The following is a 16941-nucleotide window of genomic DNA, read 5'->3' on the forward strand; positions in this document are numbered from 1 at the left end:
GGATCTTCGAACGGATCGAAGTTTAGTTCCCGAAGTTGATGCATGAAATATATTTTCGGTCATTGAAACTGCTGGCTCATTCTCTCCTTATTCAAATTGAATATTTTTTCGAAATAAATTTCGATCCAGGAATTATATTTGTCTTTCATTTTCGTGTAACGCACTATCTTAACAAATTTTTAAAAAACAAAAATATGAAACTATTTATCTTCACAATGTTACGAAACATCGACCAAAGCCCTCTTGTAAAATATAAATTAATAATATAAGTATCAAAAATCTATTATTTATTTTAGTTCCAAAACAATTCAGCATGCAACTTCAGCAACACATGAATGAATTCTTGATTTTACCATCAAAACATTTGAATATACATATTATTTAACATTGATTGCATGGCAACGAAGAATATTTACTTTTATGACATGAGGAAAAATGACTTTGATTGACTTCAGCATGTGATAACAGCTCCACAATATCGTCAAACTCGGACAGATGCCGTCGCGAATTAATGATTGCGTAGTTTGTATGAGAACTTTTATTTACCGCAATAAAATCCCGATAATGTATACTTAATCCGCTGAAGTTAAAAGAACTATGTCGCGATAATGTATAGCCGGCATTATATAGTTTTAGCTTTTAGCGCGACGTTAGAACCTGCCCTATTGCTTCATATTGAATGAATGAATGAATATTTTTTATTTCAAGTAACCAGGACTCATTGTGTTAGTAGTATTTAGAAACTATGTTAGTAGGGACACAAAATAGTTGTTTTTAAAGAGGACATTCCTTCACCACTCCCCCCGAAATGGCACATGAATGATTGACATAGTTACAGTCTAGCCTGTCAGCCATCATATTGAGACCGTCGTCGGATGAACGCAGGAGAACGTAGGAATTGAATGAAGTTTCGACGTACGTCAACGCATGATAAACCTGTAGGTTTTCTATAGAAAACAACGGAGCACAACTGAGCAATGAGGCATGTAAGTCGCCATTACATTGTGTTGCGTGTAGATTTTTAAATAAGTACACATTATACATAGGAGTTATTTATGTCAACAGCCAGGCACTAATAATACCATAGTCAAACATGGCTTAGTTAAACACCGGTTAACTACGCATAAATTAAACCGAGATTAATGAAACAACCGCACATGCCTCTGCATAATATGCACTGAATTTATGACTCATGTGTTTCTAGTTATTATTAAATTATTAGGTTTAAAAAAAAATCTCTTTATATTGATTGACGACCTGTAAACGCCTGCCTGTTTTGGCTTCTATTAGTCCCATAATATTTTTTCTTTAATGCTACCTCCTATGTACATACATAGTGTAATTACAGTTTATTATATACGTATATAGATTGAGTAGTATTAGAAATAATACCCACCATTGAATCATTACTTGTACTTAATATTAAAAAGATTTAAAAACTAATTTAGAAACGAGGTAATCAATGATATTGACAGAACACTACGAATTACAAACAAAACTCCAAGTCTCGCTAAACATCGGTTAACTACGCATAAATTAAACTAGGATTAATGAAATTACCGCTCATGCCTTCGCATAATGTGCTGTGAATTTATGGCCTGATATGTTTATGGCGTGTGCGTTTAGCTCTGTGGCACGTAACTGGTCACTGACATAGAATCGTTACAGAAGGACCAACTTATTTATATAAATTGAGCGCGTCGCTGCTGTTGAATATAATGTAGAAATTACTTCTTTTTTTACTGAAGTCTTCTTGGCGTATTAGCTGCTTTAATTGAAGTTTATCGCAGGAATAATAATAACGAATGCACGTTAAAATTTTTATTGAAACAAAAATAGTTAAGGTTTATTTGGACTATCAGTAGATGATGATCGCTGGTCTTCCTAGCCGTAATAAAAAGGTTACATAAATTACGGAATGTAGTACAATTATTTGCATCAGTATCTGTCCGAATTAGATCATAGTGTATAGCAACCATTAGGTATTATACTGAACTGTGTGCATAGGGAAAAAAATCACTCTGAAATAATTTAGCGTCCTATTTGGTGTAAGAATTTTAGAAATCGGTACAGTAGTTCTGGCTGTGGGTAGCCACATAAAAATCTTCCTATTTATAATATTATTACTGTTAGTAGATAGTGTAATTGTAGACAACCCCCACGTGTGGTTCGACGGACGGCTTTTGTGCCAAAACTTCTGAGTGACTCGCTCTTGGCCGTGCCATTTTCTAGCCACGTGGCACGAATTTGGCTATGGTCATATTTGCAAAATGGTATACGTGCAGACCATAAAGTACGAGATTTTGATCGATAGATATTACGAATTATTCATGAAAATATAAGTTATCCGATTTAATTCAAATTCTAGGAATAAGAAAGATAAGGAGCTATATTATATTTTCTAAATCAAGGATGATTATTGGGCATATTTCTCACTGTGTTTAGTAATTAAGTCGCATCTATATTAACGCCTTTGTATAAAAATGAAACATTTTTTGAAATCACCATTTTTTTTTTAGAACATTTTTCTGACACCAATGTTAGCAAGAACACGTTACTCGATATGATGTTGATGATTTTTTAACGGTTTTTTAACACCCTTTCTCTATCTCTTCTGAGCATATTACTGGTTGCTTCCGCAGCCATTGAATGAATACAAGAAAGATACATGTACACAGGGGACTTATCTCACAGGACAGGTTTCTAACCTAAGTAGGTCACTAACCTGTTATCTTATAAACTGTGAAATAAATAAAAAAGATTTATTGACGACATTGTTCATTCAAGAATAAAACCTATCAGGTAGGTACGTCTCTTCAAAAAGCTAACTCTCTAAAACCAAATTTCGTTTAATACGGCTAAGTTGAGTCTAACTTTCACACTATTTGAGTAGCTTCTAGCGCGGGTCGTCTCCGTGTCGGCGCATAATTTACAAGTTTTCATTTGTAGGGGTTAACTTGGCATCCTCAGGACGAGTTATATTTGGAGTTGAAGACCTAGATTAATATGTAATTAATTCAACACTATAATATCAACTTTAAAAAGTATATATAGTAAGTGCTTATTACGTCTCCAATACTGAGGCATATACAAAAGATACAATTAAACAAAGTTTGGCGGAAACTGGCGTATATCGACATCAAAAATTGTTATAACAATACGCTAATAATCTCAAAACCGTGGCATTTTTGATATCATTATTTGGCTATAAAGCGATAAAATTTAAATTGATGATGTAGTTGGAGAGCTTACTTACACAATAACAAGGATACTTGACTCGGCTACCACGATTATAATAAGCGACACTCTCGACGGCCCATTCTTAGAAAACATTTCTTAGGAAACAATCATTTCTTAGAAAAACATTTAAAAAACAACCTTCAATTTTATTGTCATTCGTTAAACAGCAGCAACGCCCTCGCCGGGTCATACGTACCTCTTTACATTAGGAAATTGGACCAATCTATGACTTAATTACAAATTTAAAATTTAGCGTCATGTTGCTTTATCTTTAGTAGTATCGGTATTGAATTTTGTTATAATATACCTATTAGCAAAGTAAACACAATTGTAAATTTTATTACTCACTTTGATGTATGTCTCGTCCTTTCATCTTGATAGAGAATACCTGAAACAACAATGAATATAACATATTATCAGGATGAAAATATAAAACTGCTTATGATCAAAAGGTTCTAATCCTACTTGTGTCACAAAATTTGTATCTGTCTCTTCTATAGAAATTTTATGTATAACCTAAATCTTCCAATAAAGGAAAACTTTGTAAGAAAAGACTATACTTAACACTAGATGGCGGTAGATAGGTAGCCGTAAAAATCTTCTTAGGTGACTTGAATAAATTCTGATAACAGTATTTGTAGAAATATAAATTTAAGTACGAAATTATTATAAATTACAAGTAAAAGTCCTCATTTCAATTATGAAATGATGAAACGCTCAAGGTTCCCAACTCCTTAAGCGAGAAAACAATTTTAATCAACCTCAGTGTAAAAGCTGGAATTAAAACTTTCGCTTCGAAAATATTTAAAAAGCACTTGAAAAACTATTAAAACGTGGTACGTTCAATTTCCAACCAGTTTAGTTTCGAACTCTAGAACTCTAGCACTACAAAGTTCCATGGCGGTTTGCGAAGTTGCCTCCCCGACTAATCTATACTCGCAATAAACCACTGCAACTTCAACTTTATGTCCCATAAAATAAAGTTGGGTTCGCTAATGACAGTCCGGTAAAGTTTTTAGGATCTCTTTAGATTGTATATAAGGTTTTATTTCTGTTTGTTTTCGTTTTAAAACTAAAAGATTTTGAGTTGGGGTTTTTAATTGAAGTTGTACTGTATTTATGTGAAGTATATTTTCTTCTCTGTTTATAATTTAAAATATAGACTTAAAAACAGAATAAGTTGGCTTATTACATTGCAAAAGTAGAATATTAGGTAATTGTAAAGTGCATGTTCATTTATGACATTTATATCCTGAGGTCTTCTTCTAATGGTTTTATTAACTAACGGCCCGTCCCGGCTTCGCTCGGGTAAAAACGTAATAAATTATACCTATAGCACAGAAACCACACTGGTGAAAACCGCATGATAATCGATACAATACTTTTTGAGCATATCGCGAACTGACAGACGGACGGACAGACGCGCCAGATGACTTTGATTTTCTAATATGTAAGAATAAGGTTATATAATTTACACAATATTTAGAGTGTAAATAGTAATCTGCAGCAATAGTATATTTTTTTTTATACTAAGTAGGCAAACAGGCATGCTGCCCATATGATGGAAAGCGGTCACCGCAGCCTATGGACGCCTGCAACACCAAGGGCATCACGTGCGCTTTGCCGACCCTGAATAAATCTTTTCACGCCCTTTTTGAAGAACTTCATGTTGTAGTCTCCAGGGAAAACCATGGCAGGGAGATCATCCCATAACCTTTGAGTACGAGGAAGAGAATTCCTTTTGAAGCGTACAGTACGCGGCACTTTGGACTCCAAGGTATGAGGATGAACTCCCTGATGATGGCGAGAGGTGTGGTGGTGGAAAGTGGCAGTTGGCATCATGTCTAACAGTTCCTCGGAACACAGCCTATTAATAAGTTACATTTTATTTCTGTATAATTATGATATAATGTAATATAGAATATTAGTCTTTAAAATCCCATAATAAAAGTCTCGTGCTTATGTACTTTGCGGCTAACTCAATCTGTGTTTATCCCTATTTTTTTCTCGTTACGTTAAATCTTTAAAAAACTTTTATTAAAATTATGCACAAAATGGTATAAAAAAAAAAACTACTTGATCACAAAATTTGTAATCGCCTATTTTGCTTACCCTGCGGCATAATTTGAACTCTCAAAGGGCTCTATTCACGACTGACAACTTTTAATCCTGGTTCCCGGTTCAACTGAGTGAAAGGTTCTCAAAAACCTTTGATCAAACCAAATCCTTCACAAGCATGTTTGGGCTTCAAAAACTGCTGCTTTATTTCATAGAAGTGAAAAAAATACTAAATATTGTCTGTGCCTATTCAAGCATTCGCTGCATTTAAGAATACAGCAGTGTTTGCATCGTTGTGTTTCGGTTTAAAGAATGAAAGAGACAGTGTAATTTATGTATATTATTATTATTGTGTTGCCTACTTAGTGTTATAGGCCACAAAATAGGCAACGCATTAGTGACTTCCATCCAAATCGGTTCACCCGTTGATGAGCTACGTTGCCACGTACACAGACAGACACACTTAGCGGTCAAGGGTCTATAGACTGGGGTGTTTGCTTACCATTAGGCAACCCGCATACTGGTTTACCACTATGCAACGGCGTCACAGTCCACAATGTAACCGCAAACATGCAAAGACGAGAGAGATTCACAAAATGTCACTTACCATTACTTTGAAACATATAAAACGAGGTCCTGTTCAACCCAGGGTCTTGTAAGACTATCTTCACTATCCAATTTCCTACTAACGACTAAGTAACTAAGCAGTTAGGTTAATGAGTGTTGTTACGGGGTAGGTTAACACGTGGCAAGATAATTTTAGGTTAGTTATGTTGATCATTTTACATTTTATGCTGTGAATTTAAATTTTATTAATTTGAATACGCCATTTTATTCGAGGTGTTGCAATTTAGGATAATAATATTAATATTTTTAGTTATGGCGGCAATATGCATTTTTTTGAGAACATTAATATGAAATAGTCTGGTGAATGACAACAAAAATCAAAATTGTATGCCGCTCTTATGCCGCAATTTATTGATAAACGTTCAAAATTCAACACGAAAGAAAACACGAATTAAATTTCACAAAATACCGTCGACGATTGTTCCCGAAACTCCGATTTTTACTGCTCGAATGAATTTAATTAGATCACGTAGTGTTGTTTCTATTTCTCTAAATAACTTCAATTCGGTGTTAATAAGATTTCAGATTGAATAACGCAATGATTTGGAAATTTCTGGTTTTTGTAAACGCGTCCAAAGATTAAGTTTGTTGCCGTTTCTTTATCCGCGCTTTGGAAGTCGGCTGTTAATTTGACTTTCAAAAACTGATGTATATCAACCTAAGTATGTCGAATAAAGAATGTTACAATAAGAGAAAATGAGATTAAATTGGACTATATGAAATTATGAGCTATTCCTGCAGGCACACCCGTTTTGAAGCGCACCTTTTAGCATCAAAGGTTGCGCTTCGAACAACTAAAAGTTGCGCTTCGAGGAAAACCTAAATATTACCACGTAAAAAAACTATCGTTCAACAATTCCTAACACGAGAATTAGTAGAAATTCCTGTCTGTAGCTGTCGGAAGCATTGCACCGATTGTCGGCGCAAAGTTGGACAGAACGGTTGGACAACTGATAGAAAAGTTGGACTTGCCAACTCGATTGTCCAACTCCGAGCAGTTTTAGATGTAGTTCGGCTTATGAGCGGCAGCACTTATTGTGTTACGAAAAAGTTTGATTTTTATTTGTTGTGATGTAAACGTGTGAATAAAAGTGTGATAAAATGTTTTGATGGATGTTTTTGTGATTCAGAACTCTCGAATTAATTACGATTTAAAAAAAAATTGCGAACATCTTAGCCTCTCGCGTTACCCTTATTCCTCCTATACCCTAAAGGAGTAATAAGGCCACTGTCAACTTTGATGTTAACTTTAACATGCGCAGAAAATCTCAAAGTACGCCATTTTGTCTAAACATTAGCAGCGCGCAGGTCAAATTTGACTGTGTCACTGTCGTCTGTGTTGTAAAATTTCATGAATCAATATAGGTTAACGTTTATTCTTGTTTACTTCTGATGATGATGAAATAAGTATTGACGAAGTGAAAATGGCGGTAGATAGTATGAAAAAGGGGAAAGCAGTGGGACCTGATGGAATACCAGTGGAAGTGTGGAAGCTGCTGAAAGAGAATTGATGGAGATGGTTGGTTTTATTTTTCAATAAGTTGATACAAGAAGAGGCGATCCCGGACGAATGGAGTATCAGTACCCTGGTACCTTTTTGCTTTTAGGATGGGCAAAATGGAGACAAGTGACGTAACGTATTCCCCTTAAATTGATAGGAAAAATTTATAAGGCAGTTATCAGACCTGTCATAATGTATGGATCTGAATGTTGGGCGACGAAAGTGACGGACGAAAGGAAACTTCATGCGACAGAGATGCGAATGCTGAGATGGATGTGCGGGGAAACTAGATTAGATAAAATAAGGAATGAGTATGTAAGAGGAAGTATGAAAGTAGCACCAGTTAATGAGAAATTACATAGTTATAAGTTAGGCTGGTACGGGCATATTTTGAGAAGAGATGAAAATCACGTCACTCACAGGGCATTAAAGATGGAAGTAAAGGGTTCCAGGAATAGAGGAAGACCTAAGAAGAAATGGATGGAGTGTGTCAAGGATAGTATGAACAGGAAAGGAGTATCAATGGATATGGCAAATAACAGAACAAAATGGAAGGAACTTACATACTGTGCCGACCCCACATGAGTGGGATAAGGTCAAGAAGAAGAGATTCTGTTTGTATGGTTACATTTGTGACAGTTTTAACATGTTTAAACGCTAGATGATATACTGACAACAAGATTAATTTAAACTTGTAACTTGTGCTGTAACTTGTATGTAAATCTGCGTGTCTCTTGACAGACTAATAATAAAGTTATACTATTACAAGGATTTCGTTTTAAATGTTTAAGAGGAATTTTAAAAAAATCTCAACTCTGTATCATAAAAGTTAAGAATTTTTTACAATTCTCAAATTATACAAGTTGAGAATTTTTATTTTTGGCAACCATGTGTTGATTAATTGGCGAAGCAAATTCTTTATTCATTACGGAACACTAAAAAGTGAAAATTGTAAGCCTAATTTAATGAAAATATTACCGCAAATAAATTAACTTCAAGCTATCCCGCAGAATTCCCTACGGTATAATTAATTACGAACTCAAGAATCCTACTTGTATACTAACAAACCGATGCGTCAATTAGGCGGAAAAAAGGATGTGTTTTGTAAATTCGTTACAAACCATATGATTTCTATCAGAGAATTATGACAAACTAGACACCGCATCTTGACTAAATAGGGACATATTTTAGAACTCATACGTATCATCGAAAAGACCGCAACGTGTTTGTATTTTTAATTGCAAATAGCTTTTGCCAGCGGCTTCTCCCGCGTTAATTTTCCGGTAGAAAAGTTACCCTATGTCCTTCTCCATACTTCAAACTACATATTTACAAAAGATAGTTTAGATAGAGCGTAAAGTGGTAATAAACAACTTACTTTGACATTAATTATAATATTAGTTAGTTCTTTTCAATATGGCTTGCAGAAGCGATAAAAAATCACACAAATTTTTGTTTTTTGCAACCGGCAATAGCCAGCCAGTAAGTGAATGCTAATTTATATGTATAGTTACTAATTCACCTAATGCATACACAACACATCATTGTGATATACCTAAATCAGCTTCCAGGTAAATTTAGGTAGGTATACAAAAAACAAACCAATGTTAGTTTGTTTTTTTTAGTCTTCTCAAATGTAATATTGGAAGCAATGTAAAAAGGCGACATTTTGGTAAAAGGAAATTTTAGGAAAAAAAATTGTGGACATTTGAAATTAGGGACATTTTGAAATCAGGGGACATTTTGAAATCAGGGGACATTTTGAAATCAGGGGACATTTTAGGAAAGGGACAATATGAGCTTGAACGTAAATTCTATGTTCGCAAGGCATGCGGCATCTAGTCACAATAAATCTATGTATCCCAACAATTTGAAATTCCAATTCGAAATGAACTTGGTACATTGCAGAGCAAAGTTAAATACAACTCCTGATAGAACAATTCCAGTTTTAATTTGAATTGGCAGTTTGTGAAAAAGGACGATTCGTAAAACATGATGTTGTAGTTTCATAATGCTTTAGCTGATGTTAAAATCTGATTCACTATTACCATAGTGTGCCGTTCCATTGCCACACGAAGCTGACCATGTATGTGGCCAAAAGGAAAAAAAAAAAAATGTATTCACCTTGGGACCACACCCGCATCAGATCTATGATTATCCACCGTCACATACGAAATATGATGTTTCTATGTATTTATATATTACTTGCGCCACGGTACCAAATTTCATAACAATCGGTCCGGTAGATTCTGCTTGAAAGAGTGACAAACATACATACGCACATCCTCACAAACTTTTGCATTTACAATATTAGTAGGGTTCACCGTTTTGCTTTGAAATATTTTTCGTAGAAACAAAATATATGGAGTAAAATATGAGCGCAGCACCCTTTAGTAGATAATTTATTTCACAAAGCAGTAAGTGCAAGCATATAAAACAGCTACTCGTACCACAAATCTGAACTGGGAAAAGAACTAGAGTTTAAACTTTAAAGTCAAAAAAAGCCTTGCTTCAAGTTTAAAACTTTTTTTTATTTCTGCACAACGAAACTTTTACAGCAAGAACGCGACGTATTTTTTTTTATAAGTTGCCAGTGTTTATAATTATTTTAGTACATTTTTAATTGGAAGGAAATTAATCGAAAACAACAAAAAATATGGTAATTACATACCCAATATTATATTTAGTAGTAATTGGATATTATTTAAGTACCTAGTTCCGTTTAGACACATCTATAAAATTTTACTTTCTGGCAATAAAATTCACACTGATTTGACAAGTGACATAAAATATAATTATTTTATTCTATTCTCATTTCGAATGTCCTTTAGAATTTATATTATTTTTCTCTTGCATTTAATATAAGACCACTATGTTTTCTCTGAAGCTAATCCTTTTCCAAGAATTTGGGGAGACCGATACAATTTTCATAAAACAAATAAAAGAAAAAGTGATCATTATCTTAAGAGGAAGTACTAGTGACAAGACAGAGGAAATAATAAACAAATAGGCTCTTCACAACATGTTTACATTTATATACAAAATGTTTACATAAAATGATCCACAGTCTGGTGATAGGCTTCAGATAAAACAAGTAAGTTCAAAGTTAGGTTTCTGGTATCAAACGCAAATCCTCCTAAAGTTGGTTACATCTAAACAAGCAACTTTTTATTCTACGACTTTTCGTGATTCGTATTTTTTTTTCATATAAAAAATACAATCTAATTTACGATTCTACTAATAACTAAGCAACACGAGACAGTACAGTAGCGTTATGTAGTGGAATCGAACATAGAGTTAACGTTTTTATAGAAACGACATTAAAACTAAAAAAAGGATTTTATTTGTATAGATTATGTTTAGACAGAAAAGTCGAAGAACAAAAGGTGTTAGTTCCAAATTTTGCCGAAATTCTTTAGTAATATTTCCAGAAAAATGTCTCTATGTACCTTATGCGCCTTTGGAAGGTTATGCGTTAGATACCAGTAACCCTGTATAGTTAAAGATCTAAGCATACATAAGAACAGACACATAACGAGAAGCGACTTTGTTTTATACTATATAATGATAGTGATAAATATACAGGAGGTCATTAATATATAGTATATATTAATATATTAGGACAAATAACACAGATTGAGCTAGCCCCAAAGTAAGTTTGAGACTTGTGTTATGGGATACTAACTCAACGATACTATATTTTATAACATATACATATATAGATAAACATCCAAGACCCGGGCCAATCAGAAAAAGATCATTTTCCATCATGACCCGACCGGGGATCGAACCCGGGACCTCTTGGTTCAGAGGCAAGCACTTTACCACTGCGCCACCGAGGTCGTCATTCACAAGTTATTGTTGAAAAAGTCAACTATAGTTTCAGTCTAATACTAGATCTCTTTCAAGATGTATGCGACTCGAATACGCAATTATAACCCAAAAATTCTTATGCTAAATTCCCCAAAAACATATTTTGATGATCTATATTACAAAACGTACTTACCGTAATCCCTTTTATCCCCGTAAATCCCTCGAGATGTAGATGACGTAGCGAGTTCCTTATCCCTGGAACAAACGGTATTAAAAATAAAAAAATGAGCACCTCGGAAAACCATTTTTTAATATATATTTTTATTTTAATTCAGAATTGGAGTACAATTTGTTTGGGAAATACTAGTTTGTGTTGTTGAGACATTTAAAAAACATGGCGTGCGCTTCCGCCTTTAAATAGGACATCCTATTGGCATCGGATAGGCAACAATTGCATTCCAAAGCAGGGTTGACGGCAGGCAGGAATCCGGTTGTAAAAATACAACGGAAGTTAATGTTTATGGTTTTTGTTTGCGTCATATATAATATTATATCACAAGCAAATATGAGAAAGTGAGATACATTAAAAAAATACCGAAATTCTTCAGTAATTAAACAGAATTTTTTAGAAAAACGTCCAAAGTTACGGTAATTTTAGAAACTGTCAAAATTGATTAGCTCCATGCCATTCTTCATTATCATACGGGAAATTCCTACAGGATCGCAGCCTGGGGCATTAGAAAATCATTTTTAATGAAAAACAACATGTCAGCCAGTGAAATAAATGTTACATGTAATTCTCGACACGCGGCAATAAACAAAACGTCCGAATTTAACACCGCTCTATAACATTTTGACACTTCGTGTTTACTTTGTCAGTTACACTCGTAAATCCAAGGGTGTGATACACTGCGCCATTTTTAAAACTTTTTTTTTCATATGCTTTTGTTGAAAATCAATTACATACCTTAGTAACATACATATTTTTTCACGTGTTATATGTTAATTAAATGAGACTTTCCCATTATGAACATGTAGACATACATGCCAAACATTAAAATTATAAATATTATTGTAACATCAGGTGGAAAAAACAATATATTTACGGAGTTTAAATTCATTTATCTTAACACCGTGATTACTGATATGTTTAAGTTTGAAATTAAAATCGAAATAAATGTTACAAATTAAACATGAAAAATTGAGATATCGGCAGGAATTTCAAAATGGCGGCAAACATAATAAAAAATAAATTCAATTATAACCATAAGCAAAAAAAAAACAAGTAGAACAAGAGTAGTTTAATTTTTGACATAAAGAAATTTTATATTTTAAAGAATTACATTTAAATATATAACACAAGGGTTTTATTTGCGTCTCTGGCCATTAATAAAGAACGTGACGTTTTTCTGGTCCCATTCAAAATTAGTTATATTCCCTGACTGGCCCAATGGATCCAACCTTTATCTTACATTTGGCGACGTAAAACTTTAAAGGCAATAACAGTGAACATCTCGGAAACGGCTGATAAGCGCTTTTTTATTAGACTGAGGCTATACCCGTCTCTGTCTTCTTCGTTACGATTTGTTGTAATTAAATTACAAAGTCAACGCTTTAATATATATAGACGAATGAATTATATGTTTTGTATATAACCATCTAACCGTTTCCATTATTCTATTCGACTACAGAGTAAGATACATAGTTCAATATAAAATCAAACAAAAGACATATCACTTTAATTAAGGGTGGGTTGCACGGTCAACTTTGGCGTTATCTATAACATGCGCAATGTACGCCATTTTGTCTAACCGTCAGCGGTGCGCCGGTTAAAATCAATGTCAATTTTGATGGTGAAACTCACCCCTAAAAGTAGAAATGAAAGATGTATACCATGGCGCCATCGTCCTATAAATATATTTTTAACCATTAGAATAGGATGCATATTTTTTCATACACTTTCAAACAAAATATTCTTCTCATTTCAATAAGCAAGTATATTAAGTAGATGTATACTACTCTAATCGATTATAGAAAAATGTTTTATAGAATTGTATGTCACCTGCAAGCAAAATAAAGTACTTTTCGAGCTAGAGAAGTAAAAAAAATATTATGTACTCACCTTAAATATGTTTTAAATATTCTGTAGCCATCCTCAACGTGTGTTTCAAATGATGTTGTGGCCGCTGTGACTGTAACAAAAAGATATTATATTTTAGCTTATTTACTAGCGGTTTTTTTAATATCCTTCATTGTATGTGTCCCATTGCTGGGTATGGGATCCCCCCTTTTGAGAAATATTAAACTATAGACCTAAATCTTCATTAGGAATCACATTATCCATTTAAAAAAAGCATCCCGCATCAGATCCGTTGCGTACTTTTAAAAATCTAAGTAAACATTACATGTACCTACAAGTCCAATAAAATATTATTTTATGTATGTATGTAATGTACTATCTATATAGTCTAGATACCTATTTAAATTTTAACGACAATGCAATTAATATGTAAACTTTCAACAGGTCAAACAAATAGGGACAGATACACAGCGGAAAACGACTTCGTTTTATATATTTGTAATTTGTAATTATTGTTATTATTTAATCGAATCGAGCTGTATTTAATATTAATATTTTTGGCTTGTACTAGTCCCATACCTAATTATTTTTCTTTAACATCTATATACAGACATAGCGTACTTATAGTTTTATTATACGTAGATAGGTACAGATTCAGCGCCCTCAAACGTAATAGTGTCGCCATATTTACGCCATAAACAGTAAACGTTTAATTTGCTTTACGCGTTGTAAAATTTAATTGGTCTGTTTCGAGTTTATTCTAAGAATATTACGTGCACAATAAACTTTACTGATTAGAAACGCTGTAACGTAATATCCTTACAGTTGATCAACTTCTCAGATTGTGTACATTAAGATACAACTTTTAGATTATATGAGATAAAACACGGCTTCGGCTAGACCTAACTTTAGTCTGGTTAAACCTAAATGCAGTCGATTGTATATAATATCTTTAGAGACCTTTCATGAGTGCTAAAATATGAGTGAATATAATTTTTAATCTGACTTAATTGACGTACGTTAATTGACGTGTTTAAGTCATAAAACTAAGTAAATATCAAAGAAAACGCGTGAAGTAAATTAAGTACATAAAATAAAAGTATTATTGCATCATCAGAATTAAGTATTTTATTAAGTATTTTCAATAACTGAATTTTGTATCCAAGACACAGATATAATTCAGATGGATTGAAAAAAAATCGTTCGAATCCGATCACATCAGAAGCAATATCAAAATGTATGGAAAACAATCCAGAATATTCTATTAAGGCCAAGTTTCAATATGATTGTGAATTACTTTGTTTTCGCTCGGCACGGTTCACTTCGCCAAGTTTAAAACCGAGGTTTATTCAGCTGAACACACTGAAGCCGTACGTGGAATACGAGATTTTAGGAATATTTTTCGATAAAAAAATGGTATTTTACTGAACGAACAAAACGTTTTGTTTCCAAGCAGAGTTTAAAAAAGTACCAATATATGAAACCAACCGTATTTGATACAGCAAATAAATGTTTCAGAGAGTTGAAAAAAAAAATTTTTTTTGGAAGAATACATGAATAATGGAAAAGGTATAAAAAGGTATGTATATGTATATATACCACGGTATGCAATGTATGAATTGATAATTCTCCTTGCACTTAATAATAAAATTAGTAAACACTAGCTGCGCCCGGGCCCTTTGTGCTATTCCAGGTTATATTTTACCCATGTAGCAAATTTCGTAACAATCGGCGCAGTAGATTTTGCGTATACATACACACATATATCCTCACAAACTTTCACATTTGTATGTTAACGTACGATAGGATAATATTTGTTTATGTCGATGATAGGATTATGTCAATCATATAAATATAATCGAAAACTTAAAAAACAGCCATGTCCGGATTGTCCAGTATGAATATGAACATCATTAAAATCACACTACATATTTATGGATGTATTTTTATTTAGTGTGAAGATGCAACTCTAAATGTTTTACTTTTTACATCAGACTTTATGGATTGTTTTTATTTATATATAATTCAATTTTAATCATATTTAGCGCCTCTTTTACGTTTTTTATAGGAGTTGCGTAACTAGCATTACACAGACGTTAGATTGAGCGCAATGTTAGAAAACAGTAAAAGTGCAGAAGGATAACTTATTGAGATTAATTTTTATTGCATTTGAAGAATATTAGATGATTAATTAGAAGATTATCGTAAAATACTGCCATCTGTTGTTTATTTTATAACAAATACATATATAGATAAACATCCAAGACCCAGGGCCAATCAGAAAAATACCATTTTCCATTATGACCCGACCGAGGATCGAACCTGAGACCTCTCGGCTCAGAGAGTAGTACTTTACTACTGCGCCACCGAGGTCGCCAGTCGTCGCCTTTGTTTTTTTCCGCGCAGGCCGCTAGATATAAAAAGAATAAAGAATACTACGTAGGTACGTACATTAGCGTGGTGCGTTTAAAGTACACAAATGTAAACTGTGCGCATATAAATAAATATATTAGGACAAATCACACAGATTGAGCTAGCCCCAAAGTAAGTTTGAGACTTGTGTTATGGGATACTAACTCAACGATACTATATTTTATAACAAATACATATATGGATAAACATCCAAGACCCGGGCCAATTAGAAAAAGATCATTTTTCATCATGACCCGACCGGGGATCGAACCCGGGACCTCTCGGTTCAGAGGCAAGCACTTTACCGCTGCGCCATCGAGGTCGTCAAACTGTGACCCTGAAACATATGTTTGTTTTTAGTGAACACAAAAAATTGTTGTTAGTGAACACAATCGGGGGCAGAAAGCTGAGGTTTGAATTCCGGGTCCGAAGTCCAGGTTTTCATTTCTCATTATCGACTCGAGTCTAAAAGCAAACCAATCATATTGCGGTGTGGATTTCGTTGCGTTACAATAGCACTCTCACTGCGAATCGACTCTATGGTGAGATATCGATAGCAAAGTCGCACAGACCCCTCTGATAATTTATTAGTTGAGGAGTTAAGTTTATCTGGCCATAACTGTACATAATAATTACAAAGTGCCAGCTCTGTACTCTCACTATTTAGCTGTCATTAGGCTAATGGCCGCAGAACCTATGCGGTTTCCTGACGGCCGGGAAAATGGGAAAAAAGATGAAACATTTTGAAGACAACGCACTTACAAAATGGTTTCCACGTTTGACATAAGAAGGTGAACGTACTCTGCTTAGATTTCTTGGTTATCGAGTGTGTTATTCCTAATACTGATATCAGATTTCATGTCGCCTAAACAGAATCCTAACTATAATATTATAAATGCGAACGTAAGTTTGTTTGTTATCTACTAAACTAATCTTCATGAATTTTCGCGTACATGTAATTTAAAGTACACACCTCTCAACCCGGAAAATGGAGTTTATAATAAATAAAAATACTAATTTATATCTGACAGGACTAATATCTATTGCCGTCTACTTAGCCAAGTGCTCTTAGAATTAAGATAAATATTACTATTTATTTACCGATATAAAACTGGTATTAACCAGTAACGCGTCCCAAGCTTAGGCCATGCGTTAGTGCCAAAGTTAGACACGTAAAGGGTTAAAATAATTAACTTAGTGGAGGTTTAAC

General features: G+C 33.7%; 1 protein-coding gene across 1 annotated transcript in view; it reads right to left on the reverse strand.

Moving 5' to 3' along the window:
- LOC128680905 (cell adhesion molecule Dscam2-like) overlaps nucleotides 1–16941 on the reverse strand; it is an 86560-nt gene that overhangs the window by 25153 nt on the left and 44466 nt on the right. The window contains exons 3-5 of the mRNA XM_053764384.1: nucleotides 13362–13431; nucleotides 11433–11494; nucleotides 3589–3628 (exon numbers count right to left, since the gene is read on the reverse strand). Of these exons, the coding sequence (XP_053620359.1) occupies nucleotides 3589–3628; nucleotides 11433–11494; nucleotides 13362–13431 (172 nt within the window). The remainder of the gene's footprint in view (nucleotides 1–3588; nucleotides 3629–11432; nucleotides 11495–13361; nucleotides 13432–16941) is intronic.

This window comes from Plodia interpunctella, chromosome 25 (genome assembly GCF_027563975.2).
Source record: "Plodia interpunctella isolate USDA-ARS_2022_Savannah chromosome 25, ilPloInte3.2, whole genome shotgun sequence".
Lineage (NCBI taxonomy): Eukaryota > Metazoa > Arthropoda > Insecta > Lepidoptera > Pyralidae > Plodia > Plodia interpunctella.